The sequence below is a fragment of the Ammodytes marinus genome (genome assembly GCF_949987685.1).
Source record: "Ammodytes marinus genome assembly, chromosome: 23".
NCBI classification, from domain to species: domain Eukaryota; kingdom Metazoa; phylum Chordata; class Actinopteri; order Uranoscopiformes; family Ammodytidae; genus Ammodytes; species Ammodytes marinus.
Genome location: NC_137227.1, coordinates 8,742,085 through 8,763,421, shown reverse-complemented (window position 1 = coordinate 8,763,421; position 21,337 = coordinate 8,742,085). Strand labels below are relative to the sequence as shown.

At 42.4% G+C, this 21,337-nt stretch overlaps 1 protein-coding gene across 1 annotated transcript; it reads right to left on the bottom strand.

Moving 5' to 3' along the window:
• Window positions 1-2,457: 2,457 nt before the first annotated feature.
• Window positions 2,458-17,673, bottom strand: polr2a (RNA polymerase II subunit A). The gene is made up of 29 exons (XM_080052106.1): window positions 17,351-17,673; window positions 16,462-16,594; window positions 16,226-16,362; window positions 15,917-16,090; window positions 15,522-15,803; window positions 15,243-15,404; window positions 14,830-15,050; window positions 14,595-14,727; window positions 14,357-14,481; window positions 13,981-14,191; window positions 13,358-13,567; window positions 12,769-12,937; window positions 12,561-12,655; window positions 12,207-12,410; window positions 11,785-12,007; window positions 11,157-11,340; window positions 10,161-10,332; window positions 9,954-10,059; window positions 9,291-9,496; window positions 8,524-8,787; window positions 8,024-8,231; window positions 7,813-7,913; window positions 7,619-7,723; window positions 7,262-7,444; window positions 6,963-7,166; window positions 6,297-6,483; window positions 6,080-6,193; window positions 5,828-5,977; window positions 2,458-5,523 (listed from the first exon to the last, which is right to left on the bottom strand). The coding sequence occupies exons 1-29, from the start codon at window positions 17,435-17,437 to the stop codon at window positions 4,373-4,375; spliced, it is 5,901 nt and encodes a 1,966-aa protein (XP_079908232.1). The 5' UTR covers window positions 17,438-17,673; the 3' UTR covers window positions 2,458-4,372.
• Between the last annotated feature and the right edge of the window lie 3,664 nt (window positions 17,674-21,337).

The window sequence follows — 21,337 nt, the reverse complement described above, 5'->3', positions numbered from 1 at the left end:
TAACTTAAATATCACTTTGAAGGGTCTTTCTGCTGATCCATAAACATGTATAAGTCACGGGTGGTTATGTCACACTTTATTTTTGCTAAAATCATGTTGATCGAGTACTCAATACATAGGCTAACTTAAAAGGTTTTCATTATAGTTGAATTCATGTTTTGGGTGTTAATAACTTCGTATTTGGCCAAATCTTGTGGTTCTGGACATCTGTTAGTTTAGTGAGCAAACAATTATCAATTGAAGTGTAATGGATGATCAAATTTAGAGTTAGAGTTCAATTCAATCCACAAACCTTTAAGCAAACTGAAAAATAAATGATTTGGGCAACTTCAAGTATTTTGGAAATCAGTCTCCAAAAAAAGTTTATTCTATTACTTGAAATTGAAACTGTTTTTTTTTGTGTGTGTGTGTTTTGTTTCTCTTGAGGAAGCTTCATTTAACCCTTTACCATTTTGCTCGTAATATTGTACAGCTACAAATCATCCAAACACAAAAAAAACAGTGAGGTTCTAAAGTTACAGCAAATATGTCAGGCAGGATTGTGTGAAAATTGTGTTTATAAGATGTAGTTTCTAAATCTTAGACATGTGATGGTGCAGCCATGAAAGATGGGTTTGAATCATAGATAGTAAATAAAACAGTACCAACCTCTGTTGCTTTAGTCTGGACCATCGAGGCCCCTGACCGTTCCTCCAATGAGTGGTTATTATACTATCTATGGGTGGGCCCAATGGACATAGAGGGGGGCGGTGCCATATATCTTTTTCGGGCTGTGGCACAGGCTTATCTCAAACACACGCCCTTGATTTTTTTGAAGTAAATAATAATAGGCTACTTTTTTTAATGTGTTATTACATTTTTTAACAAAAACCTCAATAGTTGACAGAAGTCTGAAATTAGGGATCCAATAATGTTGGATCCCTAATTTCAGACTTAGGCCTACATTCATTTTAATTCCAAAAACAGCAAAAAGCTGGTGTGAATGTTCTGTCAACTATTAAGGTTTGTTAAAAAAATGTAATAACACGTTAAAAAAAGTATTAAACTGTTGGCTATCTGTTGAATTTTATATATTATGCACATTAAGTAAGATAACAAGCAATAAACATAACCAACAGATGTTTTCCTTGAGCTAGCTTACGGCTTGGCCAAGTCAAGGTGTGTAAAGTCAATTTGTGAGGTAGGCCAACAACTCGAAATGTATCCTCAACTCTGTATTTCACCTGTATGCCTAAATGACCTTTTTCCGTAGTTCCCTCCTATAAAACAGTTCGGCTCAGCATGCAAACTAGACTATTTTGATAATGTAAATAACGTAGCCACAGTTTGTTTCTTTAGCATATCTTCTCTTCGCAGCATCAGTGCCAGTGTGTTACTGGCAGGAAAACTTCACTGTCGGCGAGGTGAGAGCGCCCCCAAGAGGCAGCAGTGTGCCAGCTTTCATTTAGAGCAAATAACGGTGCTTTGGTGTGGTCACGTGTTTAGCTGGCACAGGTGTTGATGTTATTGTCCGTTACCTTGGTTATTGACAGTGTTATTAATTGCAGCTGGGTTCATTAGTAGGTAAGTGCCATTATATAAAAAAGTCATGAATATATAATTGAGTGTAACTGATTGACTGTTGCTTAGGCAACATTTTAATGTTAATTAAGGATGCTCATTGTGGAGGTTAAGATAGTTAAATTAAGCTATGTAAATGCATGGCAGATTTTTAAAGACAATTTAACGTTTAAACAGAATATTCAATTTTATCAAATAAAACATTTAATATTTACATCTAAAATGAGTAGTGACATAAAATTGTGATGCAAGTGTATCAAAATTGTCCTGAACAGTAGGCTACAATAAATGTAAACATGATTTGAACAGCCTATATTTGATGTTAAAAGAAGGGACAAAGACTTGTAGTAAAACTTTTATTCATTTTTTTTCAAAGTCAAAAAACAAACAGAACATAGATACAGAGAATGAGATAATGAATCGATTTCTATACAGTGGCAATTTCAAGTTAAACCTTCCTTTGCCCAGACATGTGAAGTCTTTCCTCAGTTTGAAACCCTGTCTCGCCCTTGGACACACACGGACCTGCACGCGTACAACGCATCCACTCAACCCGGGAGTCCTAATGTTATGAATCGACTGGACAGCACACAGTTAAGACAACAGGATTGGGTGCGAGCATAGTGGACATAATATCACAATGTCGGGGCGGAGGGCCTTCGGTCCACCACAATATTTACTAAGTGCAATCACCGAACCTGTTGTATCTCAAAGGCCAGAAGATGCAGTCCTTTCAATTCAAAACCATCTTGGAAGCAATGTTTCACAAAAGCTGGCAAATAATTTGAACAGAACATAAACCAAAAAAAAAAAAATCACTGGTTGTATTTTTATCTCCTCAGGACTCCCAGTGCCGTCCAATACGCCCCCCCCCCCCTCCCCTCCCCATGATTCCCCTCGTCACAGGTACATACAATGGTAGAAAAAAAAGAAACACTGATTTCAGAAAGGAGGATAAACATGTGGATGAAGAGGGACGAGGAAGGAGCCCTCCCCGGGCCGATAAATTCAGAGACCGCGTTGAATGATCGAATGGATAAAAGGAGGGAAATGTTTCCATTGTCTTCAAGCTTACAGATGAGTTGTGTGAGAAAGCACCCATATTATAGATATATATATATAAAAAAAAGGTCACACTAATGTAGTGGGTAAGGGTTTCTTTTTTAATAGAGAGGCCCCCAAAGTGCTGTTTCTTTGGACAATCTCTGCTTAAAAGAAAATAAACTGTTGTGAAGATAAGAGGGGCCAATGGGAGGACAAATGTTGTCCTCTGGTGTCCCAAGAAGTCAAACATTGAACTGAGCCCTGAACTTTTTGCCCTTCTTCCCTAAACTGTAGGTGGAAGAGAGCGGTGGCCGTCGAACAGGGGGCAAAAAGAAAAGCGCTCCCCTCCTTCCCCTGCCCCATTCATCCACAGCATATGAACATGAGCCTCCCGCAAACAGGTTTACAACGTCACCGAAAGGCAAACGAGAGAAGAGAGAAAAAAAAATTAAATTCTTAATTTCCTATTCATATTCACACAGAATAGTTAACTTTCTTTCTTAAATAAATTGAATAGTCCAAATAAACCTGTGTACACGTCAGCTAGCAGAAATGGGACGAAGATTAGCAAGAAGTGGGAGGGATTTGAAAAATTTATCAACCTAAAGCTTGATTAAAATGTATTAACATGTGCTACTCATGCAAACAATGACAAAAGCAGCAACGCAAAAACTAGTACGCCTCGTCCACGTGTGTCCCATTCCCTCCTAGAATCAAAATTAAGGTCAGAATCATCATTCTGACTTCTACATCTTTTTTTTCATATAAATCTTTAAATTCCCAGTGTCATGGGAAGAATAGCATCTGAAAAAGTGTTTGTTTTTTCTTTTGATGCACAAGTCTCCAAAATGGTAGAGGACAAGAGGATGCTGGTGGGTGTTTCTCATGACATCTTTCAAGGTTTTTTTTTAGTCTTTAGGAAGTGACGGAGGGACAAGGGAGGGCGAATGGTACATACACTTATGTAGGTCAATGATGTTCAGAGTGACATTTCTTTGTCCCTGCAAACCAGTTTCTCTCTCCTATCATGGATGCAGTTCTGCAGATCTTCCAACTTTATCCTCTAGACAATCAAACCGAACCATTTCAATATTATGAAACACCTAAAGCTCCGTCTTTGATCCACAAAATGCCCCCAAAACTGGCAGCAAGTGTAGTTATACAAAAGCAGCAAACGGTCTAACAAGATACACCTTGGTGAAATATGCAGTAAACAAAGTCTAAACCTTACATCCTTGATTTTCTTTAGACGTTATGCTTTTAGTGATGAATACAATCCACTTCTCAAAAAGGCTTTTGGCAACTATACACCCAACATTTAGAGAATGAGAGAGAGACTGGATGCAGTACACTATAAAGTTAAAAAGGGACTATTTCTCCCTGTTACGTGTTGCCACATCCTCCTCTCCTTTTAATTCACTCTTAGGATTTTGCAGTTTTGCTCCGACACCCCGTGTGAAAATTAAAAAACTATTTCAAAAGGCAGCCTTTTTTTCCTTCAGGCAAAGCAGTTCAAGTCTTTCACATAATAATAGTTTTGAGAATTTCTTGTGATAAAGGGGAGGCCCCTCGGATGGTCAAGCCTGGAGCATGACAGAGGTCCCAAAGGAGAGGTTTCCCCCAAGAAAAACAATCACGATTGGGACCCCTGTGGCTAGAAGCACCGCCGCCTCCAGCTGGTGAAAGATGTTGTTGTCCTTCGGGTGTCCACCATGAAGGGTGACGGTGGGTGTTTCTTCAGCCGCCTCCCCTTCTCCTCCGCAGCTCATCAGTTGTTCTCCTCGTCGCTGTCGTCGGGGCTGATGGCCGGGCTGTAGGTGGGCGAGGTGGGGCTGTATCCCGGGGAGGTGGGGCTGTACGTGGAGCCTTTGGGACTAGTTGGCGAGTACGTAGGGGACGTTGGTGAATACTTGGGGGAAGTCGGGGAGTAAGTTGGGGAGGTGGGTGAGTATTTGGGGCTGGTGGGGGTGTAGGTGGGTGAGGTGGGGGAGTAGGTGGGAGAGGTGGGGCTGTATTTGGGAGTGGTTGGGGAGTAGGTGGGAGAAGTGGGAGAGTACTTGGGCGATGTGGGCGAGTACTTTGGCGAGGTGGGGGAGTATTTGGGAGAGGTGGGGGTGTACTCCGGGGAGCTGGGGCTGTATGAGGGGGAAGTTGGGGTGTACTTGGGGGAGGTGGGGGAGTAGGAAGGGGAGCTGGGGCTGTACGAGGGGGAGCTCGGCGTGTAGGTGGGCGACTGCGGGGTGAAGCGTGGACTGGATGGGGAGTAGGAAGGGGAGGTCGGGGAGTAGGAGGGAGAAGTGGGGGAGTAGTTGGGGCTGGTCGGGGTGTAGTTGGGGGAGGTGGGGGAGTAAGAGGGTGATGTAGGGGAGTAGGAGGGAGACGTGGGTGTGTAGTTTGGCGACGTGGGGCTGTAGCTGGGGCTGGTGGGAGAGTAGGAAGGAGAGGTGGGGGAGTAGGACGGGGAGGTCGGGGAGTAGGATGGAGACGTGGGAGAATACGAGGGGGAAGTGGGCGAGTAGGAAGGTGAAGTGGGTGAGTAGCTAGGCGATGTGGGGCTGTAGCTCGGCGAGGTCGGGCTGTAGCTAGGTGACGTCGGGCTGTAGCTAGGTGAGGTGGGGGAGTAGGAGGGGGACGTGGGGGAGTAGGAGGGAGACGTCGGGGAGTAGGAGGGAGACGTCGGGGAGTATGACGGAGACGTGGGCGAATAGGATGGGGAGGTGGGGGAGTAACTGGGCGAGGTGGGAGAGTAGGAGGGAGACGTAGGGCTGTAGTTGGGGCTGGTGGGAGAGTAAGAAGGAGAAGTGGGGGAGTAGGAGGGCGACGTCGGGGAGTAGCCGGGGCTCTGCGGGGTGTAGCCTCCAGGGGAGCGGGGCTCATAGGCCGGGGAGGTGGGCGAGTAGTTGGGTGACATGGCTCCACCTAAAGAGGGAACACAATTTTACGGGTGAGGAAAAAAACAAAGGAGTACCTCAAGGGTGTAGTCTTATAATTTACTGTTTATATACCACCTTTCATCTAACTTCTTACTTATTAACTTCTTACAATTGTTATGAGATCATTATGGTTTGCATATACAATGGTCTAATGTAAAATAGTGAACAATACATTTTTGGATTATATGAATTTATGAAGCTCATTTTTGTATTTGTTTGAATTTACATTTTCCTACAATTTGGTTTTAAACAAACTGTGACCTGACACATTTTTTTCTGCAGTGTCTAACCTGGAGATGGGATGTATGGGCTGGCAGGTCCCGGGGATCCTGGAGACCCAGGAGTGGGAGACCAGGCTGGTGAGTAGCCAGGAGAGAAGCCACTGGCGTCTGATGCCGCACTAGGAGAGAAACCTGCTGCTCCAGGGGTCATGCCGCTTCCTGAAAAAAAGAAAAAGAAAAAAAAAAAGGCGGTCAAACTCAGTAAATTAGGCACCCTGGAAAAAAGGGAAAAGAACCAAAGCAACGTGGGCAGACACTCACCAACACTGGGGGACCAGGCACCGTAGGCCGGTGTGGCTCCTGTGTTCCACGGGGTCATGGCAGGTGACATTCCGCTCATGGGACTCGCCGCCGTGCCAAAGAACATTCCAGTGGCTGCAAATAGTGCGGATAGAGAACATGAATGTCATATCTCACACATTAGATCTACTTATACAACCAATCCTGAATTAGGTCTGAGAAACATGTCTCCACTTACGTCCAGCCACGCTGATGCCAGGCATGTTTGTTGGGATCTCCATTCCATATTTACACTTCTCAGCATCCAACAGCAGGTCAAAGCATCCTGTACCACATGGAGCGAGCTGGCCCAGCATGATGTTCTCAGACACACCCTTCATGGGGTCGCTCTCAGCGTGGGATGATGCCTCCATCAACACATCCACCTGGAGGAGGAGATGAGATAAGGAGTGCAACGGCAAAAAATAAATGGTTATTCAAACTTTTTATGAATCTTAAACTAAAACTACTGAAATGATTCTGTTAAAGACTCTGGAAACCTGGTTTAAAATTGTGAAAATCAATAAACGAGTATAAAAAAAAATGTTACTGTCTAGATCATTTGACTATGTGGAGTTTGGCCGTATCAAATCGCAACAATCTTTGTTTTTATAGAATGTTTGGGCAGAGAACTACAGTGATTGGTTTATAATACTAAATGTGTCTAGAACCAGAGCATAGCCAGCCTCATCTAAATTGAAACTCTGTAAAGTTGATCAAAATTCAATTAAAAAATACCTTTAATTTGGATTGATAAATATGCCTAACTCTTTTGAGACGTTTACCACTGTGCAACCAACTCCACATATTAAGAAGGATTTTGTCAGTTTGGGTTAACAGGGGCTTTAAGTCATTTTGCTCTTACCGTCTCCTCAAAGGAACACTTCATGAGTGGCCCAGTGTCTTGCCGGTTGATGCCGTGACGTGTGATGGCCATCAGGTGACCGCGGGATGTCATCGTGTCACAGAGCAGAGACAAGTGACGGTAGTTGACGTAGGAACCGTCAAAGGAGATGACGTGGTACAACTCCCTCTCCAGAGCCTTCCGCACCGCCTCAATTCCCAAGACCTATGCAAAAGATAGGTATAGAAAACCTTTTTAAAATATCTTAAAAAAAAAAAAGAATTCTACTGTTAACACAAAGGCGGTCTATGAATGCGTACCGTGAAGATCTCCACGATGTCGTTGGAGGTGGTCCTGACGGGGTCTACGTCCTTCTCGCTGAGGACCCTCATGAGGCTCACTCCGTCTGTCTCAAGGATCCACTCCTGCAGGGCCTTGAACTCACCCTCCTCTGTGATGATGATCTTCTTCTTGTTGTCAGTCTGGGGCAAATGCATGTACACCTGGAGGAGGAGAGTTTTCATCCTTATGTTACCGATGATAACGTTTGGAGGAGATCAGCAAGCATCTTATAGCTGCAAAGCCTACTGTGAGTAAGCACTGTAATTGGTGTGTGTGTGTGTGTGTGTGTGTGTGTGTGTGTGTGTGTGTGTGTGTGTGTGGGTTCAGTCTTTTACCTTTGCGATCTGCTCAATGCCCTGAAGGGTCATGTCTGTCAGCATGTTGGACTCGATGCATCTCAGGAAGACATCATCGTCCATTTTGTCCACCACCTCCTCATCCTAGACAAAGAAAATTCATGTTATTCATGATGAATATGGCAATTGATAAAAGTGCATTTATAGCGAATAAATATAATATTGCGGCTCACCTCCTGGAACTTGTTCTCGTCACTGTTCATGATTCTAATTCGCAGAACAAGCTTCTCTGCGTTGTCGTCATTGAAAATGCAGTTCAGGTCATCTCCAAAACCTTGTGGAATAACACGGAAATTGGCATTAGAGTAATAAATAAATAAATAAATAAATAAATAAAGATGACTATTGAAGCGCTGAATAATAAATGTTTTTACGCCACCCCACCTGCGTTGATCTTCTCTGCGATCTGCTCCATAGTCAGCTTGCGATCGGTCATGTGCTTACGGTCAAGCTCAATGCGCAGCAGCCACGGTGAGATGCGCGTCACGTCAAAGTCGGGCATTTCATAGTAAACATTCACCCACTCCTGGTCCTCTGCCACCACCGTGTTCTGGGGGTTTGGGTCGTAGTAGATGGCGGTGTTGGCCGTCACCTATGTAAAAAAATATAAAACACACGCATTTTTAGTTGCCGCTTCTTAATGAGGATTAAAGGTGCAGTGTGAAATTTCGCCTAATCAAGTCTTTCCACAATATCTAGTGATCAGAAGATGTATTTATTTATTCATTCTGGAGTACTACTACTTCTAAGTCTTCCAACCGCGGTGCATATCCCAAGACACCCACTATATATATAAAAAGGCATATGAACATTAAGTTTGAGCATTCTGTGCTACTGTAGAAACATGGCAGGAGGAAGAAGAGATTGCTGGAAATGTTAATTACCTTTCGAAGTGTGGTGTGCTCCAGACGACAGAGGATGTCTTTGGCCCTCTCTGCGTCGCGGGCTGCCTGGCCCAGCAGGAAGACGGTCAGCGAGGGGGTCTTGGGCTTCTTGGAGATGTTGATCAACTCCTTCAGACGAGGCACACCCAGGGTTACGTTCTTGGCCGACACACCGGCGTAGTGGAAAGTGTTGAGGGTCATCTGGGTGGCGGGCTCTCCCAGCGACTGAGCGGCCAGGGCGCCAACCATTTCACCAGGGTGGGCCTGAAAGAGGGAGGAGATGACGACATTTATAGGAGAACAACAGTTACAATTACAGTTCAATATAAACTAGGTTCCCACACGGTTTTTAAATTAATTTTCTAGACGTGTCCATGACATTTTACCAGTTATTTCCATAGCGTTATTTAGGCCTGTTTCACAATCATATGGCTCAATAATGAGAACAATGTTACTTGACATTCCAAAGCCAGAATTGAATAAAATACACACGCACTTCCCAGGCATTGCAGAAAAGCAAACTGCTCACTGTTAATTTGGTCAGTCCACTAGCTGCATCCCAAAGTGTTTCACATGATACTAGTGAAGTTTAAACCATCACCCTAGATTTTAAACTAAAGTAATTCAATGAACTCTGGCACATAACGTTGATTCCTAAACCATTTCCATGCTTTGGAAACAGTTTTTTTCCAAATGTCATTACTTTTCCCGAGGAATTTCCTGACTGTGGGAACCCTGTTGAACGCGCAACAACATGCAAAACTTACAATAGAATGGTTGAATTTGGTCTCGATCTCTCCCAGCAGCCAGTCGAAGGCCTCTGCGGAGAGCCGGAACTCGTCGGTCATGCGTTTGGAGCAGAGGGTGGAGCGCAGGTGGATGTTGAAGAGCAGAGTGGCGTTGGTCTGGGCCTGTTTGCTCAGCGGGTCCTCACCATTCACAATCACCAGCTTCGTACTCAGATCTTTAACACCTGGGCACCCAAACACACACACACACATAGTATGTATTTGAATATTGTATAAAATAAATCTATAACATTGTACACGTGTAATGTTTTATTAAAAAGACCTGAGCATCACGGTGGGGGAAAAGAGAGGCTTTTAATTCACCCAGACAAAATTATATTTGGATTCTTGAAGGAATCTTTTGTCCCTAGGGCAAAGACAGATACTAGGACTTAAAGTGTTTCACATGTGATGTAACAGGCAGGATTAAGCAGGTGGCTTTACATGGCTTTAAGGAGGACAAGAGGCCACGAGGTGACTAGCCCGTAGTCCTTTTCTACAGCCAGCCTTGAAGAGAGACTAAATACATGGGGAAAAACTGTTACTGAGTGGTAACTGGGCCTGATGAGCTGAACAGTGAGCCTTATAAAAAGTGACATGCATATATTTTCTTTGGTTAACAAGGTTTGGTGTTGAGCTTACCCTCGACCACCCTCAGAGGATTGAGGTCTGTTGGGGTTCGAGAGTTGATGCGGAAGATCTTCTGAGCGTTCCAAATCATTCTGGCCAGGTTGCATGGCAGCACCACCTGCAGGCCGGGAGAAACAATGCAGTGTATGAGTTTCTGTTTCACGTGGCAGAGCAAGAGACTATTTATGTGACCACACAGACAGACAGACAGACACACACCTTACTGTCCCCAGTGGGGAAAATGGCTCGCAGGACATCCCTGTCCTCTTTCATCTTGTCGTACTCCTTCTCTAAGGCGCCCTGCACGTGAGCATTAGTCAGCACGTCTTTCACCACGTCTTCCTGCAGCATCCGCCTCAGCGCTCTCTCATTGGTGCAATCAAACCTAAACCTAGACACAGAGAAGAGCCACAGATTATTAGTACCTCATTATGTACATGGTTGACTAAAGTTTAAAAAGGTTTGCATGCACCCTCACAAGGTACCAAAATGTCCAATTAAATCTCAATACATTTAGGAATTTGACCATAAAGCGTAAAAATAAAAATCCAACCGCCTATTGTCATAAAAACCCCAAGTCTTACTCTTTTTGGGTATATACATGTTAACAGAATTTAATTTGCCTTATGATTGTATAATATTTTAATGCTCAATACATGCTTTCTGCCTGCTGAACTTTGTCCCAGTAAACCTAACAGCCCCAAAGTGTTTTTGCTAAACTTGCATTTTAGGACAACATCTGCTGAAAAGTTGTTGTTTAGCCTTGAAGAAGAAACTGCCTAATAAGATTTTGGCACATACAGAGGTATGATACATTCATGTGCACAATAGTTGAGAGTTGATGGGGAGTGAAAAACTCCCCATATTCTGTTTTCAGACATTGAAAACATAACACCAGCTGAGATGAATTTCTGGGAATATCTACCTAATTAAAAACATTTCTGCTTTCGCCAGCAAAACAAGGGCTGGACACACAAACCGAGTGTATACGCCTACACAATTTTTTGGACCATATAACCTCTGCTATTTCTGTTCAATCTTTGTCTCAATCCATGTATGCTTAACAATGTAAGACTTGTGATGCATTCATTGTTTGACCCTTGTATGCTGAAACAAGTAAACTTCACCTGCTTTCAAGAAGGCCTGACTCAAATCCTTTTATTCAAATACTTGGGTAAATAATTCTAGTAACAATACACAAAGGCTATGACTTACTTCTTTTCAAAGGCCTTGTGCGAGGGTTTGAGCGTTGCCACGTTTTGGAACTCCACAGCCTCTCCTGCCAGGCCGTCCTCTCCGTAGCGCAGCTGCACCACCTGGTTGATGGAGTTCCTCACCGTGCCGTCGTACTTCACCATCACAGACTCCATGGACTTGATCAGACGACGCTGGATGTAACCTGACCACGCACGACACATTTGACACATTAAGAAAGATATATTTTCTTGTCGTCCTGAACAGTCCCTTAATCTACTTAAAAATACCATCATTTACACATCTCAATCTCATTATGGAATGAACTACCAAAACACACAACCTCTAGCATAAATAGCTAAATACAACTTTAAAAAGTCTTAAACATTTCTTGTTGTAGCTCTCTTTTCTTTTTCTTTTTCTGTTATAATTATTTGCTATTCTGGCGTTTTAATCATCTTATTGTTGTTTATTATTTGTCTGTTTTGTTGGACTTAATGTCAAACACGTGATTTTCTGTTGTTTATATTGTATGTTGCCGACCCCAGGAAGACTAGCTCTCCAGTGAGTTGCTAATGGATATCCTAATAAATAAATAGTCTCAAACAAAAGAAAGTACGCCCCTCTCAGCCAGCTGCCTAGGACTCACCAGTCTCAGCAGTCTTGACGGCTGTATCAATCAGACCCTCTCTGCCTCCCATGGCGTGGAAGAAGAACTCTGTGGGTGTCAAACCAGCCAGGTAGGAGTTCTCCACAAAGCCTCTGCTCTCAGGGCCGTAATCATCCTTAATGAAGTGAGGCAGCGTGCGGTGCTTGAAGCCGAACGGGATTCGTTTACCCTCTACGTTCTGCTGCCCCACCACAGCAATAACCTGGATAAGGAAGGGAAGATGAGTGGTCAAAGATGATGTGAGTTATGTGGATTGATGCAGGCATGTCAGCATATACAGATATATAGCGTGTGTGAGTATGTTTGTAAATAAGTACGTACGTAATGACATGTTTTGGTACAGCTAAGCACGGTGTCTTTGCCGACTTTGTACTGGGATATTTTCTTTTTTTTTCTTTTACCTGCGAGATGTTAATCTTTGAGCCTTTAGAACCAGCTACCACCATGGACTTGAAGTTGTTGTACTCAGACAGAGACTTCTGAGCGGACGATCCGGTTTTGTCACGAGCGTCGTTCAGGATACGATTGACCTGGTTCTCAAATGTCTGGCGAAGTGTGTTACCGGGGGTCGGCTCCAGCTCGTTGTTGTGGGCTTTCTCAATGACCTGGCAGACAAAAAGGAAAAAGAAAATTGGATTTTAATGAGTTCATTTTTAATTAATTTTTTTTAAACCAAACTATGCTGAAATAACCAAACACAAGATATTCTGTGAGTTTTGGATGTGTTGGTGACTATACAGATAGTTTGCACTTACTTCTATCACATCTTGTTTGGCCTTCTTAATGGTATTCTGGATGTCAAGGTAGGTCTTGGCATCAGCAATGGAGTCACCAATACCAATGGAAGCGCCTGAGGAAAAATGTTAAAGAGATAACATAAATATTAAGACCAAAACCATGGCAAATAATATAAAGGGGTTGATTGCAAAACCCACTATATACCATGGTATTTTTTTTTCTTACCCTCGATGAGCAGCCAGTTGTTGACCACAGTCTGAATATTGGAGTAGAAGAGTCTGGTGATATCGTGGCCCATCTCCAGATAGGAGATGTGGACCAGGGAGCCAGCCGAGGTTCCCAGAGATTTCTTACACAGGATGCCCATGATCAACTCCCCGTTCTCCACTATGACCTGCGGGAATTCATTCAACGTTGGGTCAATTGCATTGTCGTTCATTTTCATTACTTGTAAAAAAGGTAATAATCAGTGAAAATCTCCTCACGATTCACTATCTGTCCGTAATGGGTGGGCACTGAAAACAAATCCATAGTTCATACACAGCCTAGGCTTTGTAAATGGGGCATGGTGCTAGCTACGGTGGGCCCCTTTGTTTATATACCCTTTGTTTTACATACCAGTTTACAGAGCTAAGGCTGCGTAACTATTAACACGAGATTTTTTCAGCACACAAACAACCAACCCCCCCGCCCCCTTTATGGACAGGTAGAGGATTGTGAGATCTTCACCGATTATGACAAAGTGATATTGACGGCAAGCATTCTCAAGAATTGCTCACTACACCCATAACATAATTTAATCAGGAAATCCCACCTTGGTGTCCCCGGGGGAGATGTGTTTGTATGGGCCGCTGTCTTCCTCGTCGGGATGGGTGCTGTGTGTGCGGATCACGTTGATGTGTCCGGGAATGATGAGGCTGAAGATCTGCTTGCCGGTCCACAGGGGGCGGGGCTTGATGATGGCCGGCTGAGGCACTTTGCCGTCCCAGGTGGAGAGGAACATGAGGAGGTTCATCACTTCACCCTGGGGGAGGAACAAACGCCATGTTAAAATGCTTTCAGAACTAGACAAAGGCAACTGATTGAAACCCTCATAACGACACTTAAAATCGGCGCTTTTTACATTTATCTATTTATACTCAGTCTACACATTGTAATGCCCTTATTTTGTACACTTTCAATTTAATCAGTTTACTGCACATTGCCCATATTGTAAATAATGTTCTTCATATTGCACATTTAAATGATTTACTTTTCTATACCGTTTGGTCTTGCCTTACTTCTTGCACTTTTAAGAATGTACTTATTGTATATATTAATTTTATTTTATCCTTTTGTACTTATTGAACTGTGGGTCGGAGAGAAACATTTAAATACCTATGTATGTCTGGCACTTATTGCAGAAATTGACAATAAAGTTGACTTGACAACCCTTACCCTCTCTAAGAAGACATCTCTTTTGGTAAATTTGCGGACAGCTGTGAGGGTGTCCTGCACGATACCCATGACGGGCCGGTTGGACTGGGGGGTGACGATCATACGTGGCACCATGGCCAGCTCCTGGATCTCTGCTCTGGTCTCCAGGGACTGAGGCAGGTGGAGGTTCATCTCGTCCCCGTCAAAGTCAGCGTTATACGGGGTGGTGACACTGGATGGAGAGTCAAGAAGATGGTACGTCAGAGACACTTCACCGCATCAGATTTTTTTTTTTACATGAAGTTACTTAAAGTGCAAAAAAATCTAAATATGTATAAACTGTTTAGCAACAAAAAATTATTTAAAAAGGCAATGAGGTCTGGTCTTCGTTTAGTACCTGAGGTTCATTCGAAATGTGGACCACGGCAGAATACGGACCCTGTGCCCCATCATGGACATTTTATGTAGTGTAGGCTGTCGGTTGAAGATGATGATGTCGCCATCGCACATGTGTCTCTCCACCTAAAAGAGAGGGTGAAAAAATAAGTTTTAGTCTGGATAAAAAAAATACACAAAAGATAAGTCTCGATAGTACACATACCTCTGTGGTTGCTTATCATTATTTCGAAACTTGCCTTGTAGCCAATCTGCAGATGAAGGTCACTTGGTTTGGGGTGGAATCGCAGGTCAATTCTGTCTCCATTGTCGCGGATGATGTATTTGGCTCCTGGGTACTGGCTGTTGCCTCTTCGCACCAGCTCTTGTAGTCTACGATGGTGATCAGAATTAATTAGCAGACATCACATTTCCTTCAAATGCTTTTGAGATTCAGATCAATACGAGTGACACACATTTCGTACTTGGCTGTACCTGTCAATATTAAAGGGTGTGACTATTTCTGGGAAGGTCATGTTGGCGGCGATGGATCGCGGTACGCCGACCTGGTCGATTTGCAGGTTGGGGTCCGGGGTGATGACGGTTCGGGCAGAGAAGTCCACACGCTTGCCCATCAGGTTACCTCGGACTCGCCCCTCCTTCCCCTTTAGACGCTGTTTTAAGGATTTGAGAGGGCGGCCAGACTTTTGCATCGCCTATGAAAGGAAATAATATTTATATATAAAAGATTGCATTTAAGCTGCATTAAAATACTGTGCAGAATGTAACAAAGCAAACTGTGAAAGCAACTGAGACTGGGCTCAGTGTATTTTAAACAATGTTCCATGGATCATGTGTAGGGTACAAATCTAACTGTATATTTAAGGCTTTGAGAAGTGCAGACATACCCTTGGCAGGCCTGGCAATTCGTTGTCTATCATGGTTGCTACGTGAAACTGAAGCAGTTTGACATCCTCAGCTATGACGTGAGCTGCCGCACCACTCTGCTCGTTTCTACGCAACTGGTTGTTGATTTTGACAATGTCAGCTAGCTTGTGGGTCAAGTCATCCTTAAAAAAAAAAATTAATTATTGATTTATTTGTGTAATTGTCAGGTGATGATCAAATATTTGACACGGGTTAAAAATACACATACAAATTCTCGGTCTTGGATCATTTTACTTTACCTGGTTGCGAGCGGAGCCCTGCATGACTACAGCGGGCCTGACAGCCAGTGGAGGCACAGGCAACACAGTAACGATCATCCATTCGGGTCGGGCGAACTTTGGGTCCATGCCCAAGATGGTGTCCTCTTCATCAGAGATGCGCTTGAAGATCTCGTGCACACGCTCGGGATTCAGCAAGATTTTCTTCTCCTGCGAATCCTCGTTAACGTGCTTCCACTCGGCGTACAGCTCCAAACCAGAGCGTCTGATAGTCGGCTGGTAGCGCCCACAACCACCGTGGCCCTGCGTAGGTCACATAGTAGAGAGAGAAGGGAAGAAATTATATTTTGTGAATTATGAATGTTAAAGAGCTGGGATTGCCCATGAAATATAAGAAAAAGACTCCTCCCAAATACCTTCTCCTTGGTAATGTCCTCTTCAGTCTCCTGCTGTTCCATTCCAAACTTGTTGTCCATCTCCTCCCCTCCTTCACAGATGTTTTTTCCTTTGCACAGCTCGTACGTGTGTGTCAAACGCTTCCTGGGCTGCCCTTTGGATTTCGCCAGGATGTCTTTGATCTTAGGATTGTTCTAGAGAGGACCCCAGTGGGAGCAGGTTAATTTCAATACTTAAAAAATATGAACAAGAAACTGAAACATACTTATGAGAAAATATCAGTGTTTTTCTATCATTAATATGTACTGTAATATTCAGAATATACTTACAGAATCCACTAATAACTTAGAACAAAAGAAGCAGACACATCGAAGAACCTTCATTATCTTTGTGACATAGCCGACATGGAAAACTGGCTTTGCCAGTTCTATGTGCCCAAAGTGACCTGGGCATTCTGTCATGTTGCCTGAGGAAACAAAAGAGAAACCATATAACATGAAGTCATTAAATCAGATAGGGAAACCATTGTCCTTAGCTATAATGTCATTTTGAAATGACACTGTACCTGCACATGTCTGACATCTTCCAGTTCGATCTATGACCCCTTGTCTGGGGTCCATAAGGCCACCAAGTTTAGGACGCCCTCCTTCTGTTGTTTCGGGGTACTTAATTCCCCCTTCTGTAACGGACATCCGTTTCTGGGGAGAAAGACGTCATATATTAAGTTGATGCTACAACAGTCAGCAGACCTTATCAACCATCATCTAGATCAGGGACAGAATCTTAATTTCTATAAACCATGATCTACTATTCAGTGCAAAAATAAAAAAATAAATTAAGTTAAAAAAGACAAATCAAGTTTGACTTATGAGTGCTGCATTTGACTAAATAAAGTTCTGCAAACATTAACTGTTCCTATATTTAAAAGTAGGCTATGCTTATACATACAGTGTAGTATTCATTAATCCATAGAATCACCATAGGTAAATAAAAACATGCATAAATAGACTTTGTTTAGATACCCTTTTTTATTCATTTATTGTGTGAGAAAACAGACCGATAAGTACAATGCGACCGACCAGTGATTAATCCAAACAAGTTGTGATAACGAATTGCTATAAAGTAACCGACATTTCTACTTACTGATGGGCCTACAATGTGCATTATGTGATTAAAAAGGGGGTTTAATTCATGTGATAGCGTGGATCATTTTTGACAATGTGGTGCTTTAAGTTTTTCAAACTTCCTGCTAAATGCTAGTTAGCACAAGCTCCACCAGCCGGATACAGCTAGCTAGGCTAGGCTAACAGCGAGCATTTACCGTTGTAAACAGAACCATGTCTTTGCCAGATATGTTTAAACTACAAGCTTAGTCAATAAATTGCGATAGTGATGTGTGTGATCTGTCTGAGAATAAGTAAAATACCCCATTTCCCCAAAAAAAGAAAACCTACAAGCTCATCTGGACTGATGATGCCGAACTGAACTCTCTTGATCGTGCGCAATGGGCATGCGCTGTCGCCGGAGGGCGGTCCGTGCATCCTGTCTATTCAAAGAGACGCGTCCTTCCTCGGCACGCCGCTTTGTGAGCAGGAACAGCCTTTAAATTGTCACCACGACTCTGGTCTGGCCGCTAACGGTGACCGGAAAGTCTCCGAAGGCGATATCCCAGGGACTCCTGCCGTCTGTAGCCTTTATACACTATTTAATTGTGTTTTGGTCCTAACTAAGACGGCCACCGACTGTTCCCTTTCCTTTTTTAGGTCTACCCGGTGGAGCGCTCTGAGCGCTTCTGAGCATGAAATGGTCCAACGCTTGGTTTTATAGACTGGGTGCAAACTACGGGGTTGCACACTCAATAAGGCAGGGGCTGACTCTTCGGAAGGTGGGACATGGATCTCTGTAGTAAAATTCTCATTGGCCATTCAAGACAGTTGCATGAATAATTTATTGTATCACACGTACAGCCAATTACAGAGCACGTTTATTTCTTTGACGAATCATAACTAAAGGCGGGCGTTGCGTTAACATCAACTCATTCTGATTGGCTTTTGTAAAACAGAGTAGGTGGTGCGTCGTATATTTTGCATACACAATATGAATATTCAATAGAAATTTTTTCGATTCGTCCCCTTTCTTATTAATATTGAGTAGTAAAAATGAGAGGGCCAATGGCTGCGAGGAAATGATACATCTTGGAATAATTTCAACAAAACCCGCCCTGCTTCCGATGTTTGCCGAATGTGGCCGATGTGAATTTCTTCCTTCAGAGCAAAAATAAAAAAAATCTCTGTTCTCCCGTTCGTCTCGCTCTAGATCAGCCTGGGCTCTAAGAAAAGAGGCTCAGGGCTGAGGCCTTATAACACCCTTCATTGAACAGGGGGAAATTGTCGAAATACATTATATTTTATATCTGGAAACACCGTACAATGGATTATTGTCGAGCTGCTTTCGAATCAGATTGATTTTTCGGGTTTTTGTCTGATGCATTTTTGGATCTCTGGGACTTTGTCGCAAGCCTCGGACTAGGCTGCAAGTGATGCCCGGCCAGTGGACTGGATTTACCGTATGCCCTATAGGAAATTCTGGGGGAAGCCTTAAGTGCTAATATAACGTTTCCTTTTCAGCGGTTGTTGAATATTTTTTACGTACGCACATTCTGTGTGTAATTTATATTGAATTAGGTATATCAATTGTTTTTATGCTTTTCATATTTTCTTTAAAATGTTAATATTGTCGTGGGCCACGTTTCGAAATGCTGAGGTTTTGGCGGTTTAGGAACGCTAGTTAACTATTCAGTTAACTTCCCACTAACCTGAACTCATTTGATATAAAATGCATAACATAATTAAACACCAATGGTTGAATTTATGTTTTTATGCATAACTTACAACTGTTGGTCTGGTTAGCGGTTAACTTCTACTTTGCTGACTGTACGTCTCCTTCTGTTTTACACTTTGTTATATACTATCTATGGTTTACACAAGCTCAACAGTTAGTGTGTGTGTAGCCAAAGAAGCTTTGACAGTAATATAGAATATATAATTTAAGTTTTAATGCCCAGAACATCCATATGTGAGGCAAAGTAGCCTGGTTGCTTAACTAGCTAGCCTTGTACAGTTAGCTGCTTACCAGTAAATGATTAGCTAACGCCTTTAGTTAAATCCCCGAGGCAAATGTTGTCTTGGTGTTTATCCTGTAGTTAACGGTTATAACAATATCATTAAGTGGTATATGATGTATAACAACGTTAATTTTCAAATAAAGGCTATTACAGCTAGCACAGTTGGACGCCATTAGCGACCAACATGGCGGTGTTTTACGGTATCCTTGTTGTGAGCGAGAAAGATGGAGTCTGGAATATTCGTGTTGGCTAACTTCAGCGGCCTTATAGCTGCGCATTTTACATTTAAAAAATGTCGAGCGCAGTAACAAAATAAGGAGCGGGTACGTGAAGGTTGTATCTAATTAATTTTAACGTGATATGAAAGGCAGTGTAGATTCAACTTGGAAGTTCGGTGGACAGTATTTCCAGTCTTGACTCTTCGTAGGTGCCGAAGTTGAAGCCATTTTGCGAGCTAACTACGTGCATAATAGTCTTGTTATGGTCGGAAGGAGAAGCCTGCTGTTAGGGCAATTAGATGTTTGTGACTATAACAATATACGCAGGGCACCCTTAAATGCTATATTTTGGTTCACCCAACGTGTAGGCGTTATGATTTAACTAATTTTCAGGGACTAAGAAATGTCATTAGCTTGTTACACAATAGATTTAGCTCTCGTTAGTTGTACCTAAGAATGAACGTTTAATTGGTGTTGATAGTGTTTAAATGTCCAAAAGCAGAACTGTACACTCTGTTCATGTATGGTACCCTTTGAGAGCCATAAATCTCCCATTGTCTCATTCAAGCAGTGTTGTGGGATTTTCATTAGGTGTTAAAATATGAATATGTTGACCCCCTGAGCATTTTGTCTTCATAAATTGAAAGAATGGAAAGAATTGTCAGGTAGTAGTTTAACCAACTCAATATCTTAATGCCATTAACTGCATAATCCCTTTCTGATATAGTGTTTATTACATGCAATACCAATGAAATTGTGTATAAAACATCTTGTCATGTTCAATTTTCAATGCCTTCTGTTTAAATAAAGACAACGAACCAACGTGATGGCGTGTGAGGTTGTTTTTATTTGTTGGCAATTAAGCAAAATTCATTAAGTCATGTTAAAATATTACATCCATGTTAAGTTGGGACAGCTTAAAGTGTATGTGAAGCATGAACATGCCCCTTTGCCATTATGTCTTTCTGTCAGGTCCAGCAGAGGAATGCATCATTCAAGACCAGAAGCAAGGATGGATATCCCCCTTATTAAATATCCTTATGGAGATAAACCATGTTCTGGTATTAGAATTACATTTGTCAAATTATTCAATTTAAAGAAACCGTGTGCATGCCAGGTTTGAAATGCAAAGTAGAATGTGACAGTAAATCACTTTGTTCACCATGTGCCAAGCAACACCATGACTATACAAAGGATTCATTATTGACCAGCTGGCTCCCTCCTCTGGCTCATATTGAAAATGATCAGACTCGAAAAGACATTGCACAACCACGTTTTCAATGCAGACCCACAGCCATAAGGCTGTCAGATTTCTGCCCTCTACTGCTCCAAAGAGGTTAGTGCAAAGTGCTATGACTGTTTCAACCTCGGATGTCTGGTAGGGATTCATTCCATTCAGATGTTTTATATAGTTGTGAAGTCTGGTTGTTGCAGCACATATTGTAATGCATCTCCACAAGATGTTGGTCTTATATCAGAACAAATAATTTTTCTGACCATTTGAGGATTATAAATATAATCGTTACAATATGGGGAGTGCTTATAAACAGCATTCTGTGCCCAATCAGATCACTGCTGTCAGATTGAAGATGTGTTAATGCTCTTGTGAAATACCATAATATTCATAATTGACAACTCAAATGTACAGACAACATAGCAGTGTAGTGAAAGGGCATTTATTCAAGTACTGTACTTAAAGTAGGAGTCAGAAGTTATGGAAAAAGCTTGTCTTCACTTTTTGTCAAAATAAGTGAATATCTCCTCACAATCCGCTACCTGTCCTGTCCATACTTTGAATGCAATCGAATAAAAAAAAATCCAGTGTTAATACCCAGTCTAGGCTCTGTAAACAGGTGTGTAAACAAATGTTGTGATAGACCGTGAGGAGATATTCACTGATTTTGACTAAAAGTGATTAGGACAAGTGTTTTCCAGAATCTCTGACTCCACCTTTAAGTAGAACAATGCTTTTATTCTTGTGTTTAGAAGTTATATCTATTTATTACTTATTAACAGATTTAGACAAACATTCTCAAAATTGTTTTTTTTTAAAGATGACATAAACTTGCTCAACTTTGACCAGATAGAGCTGTAAAATA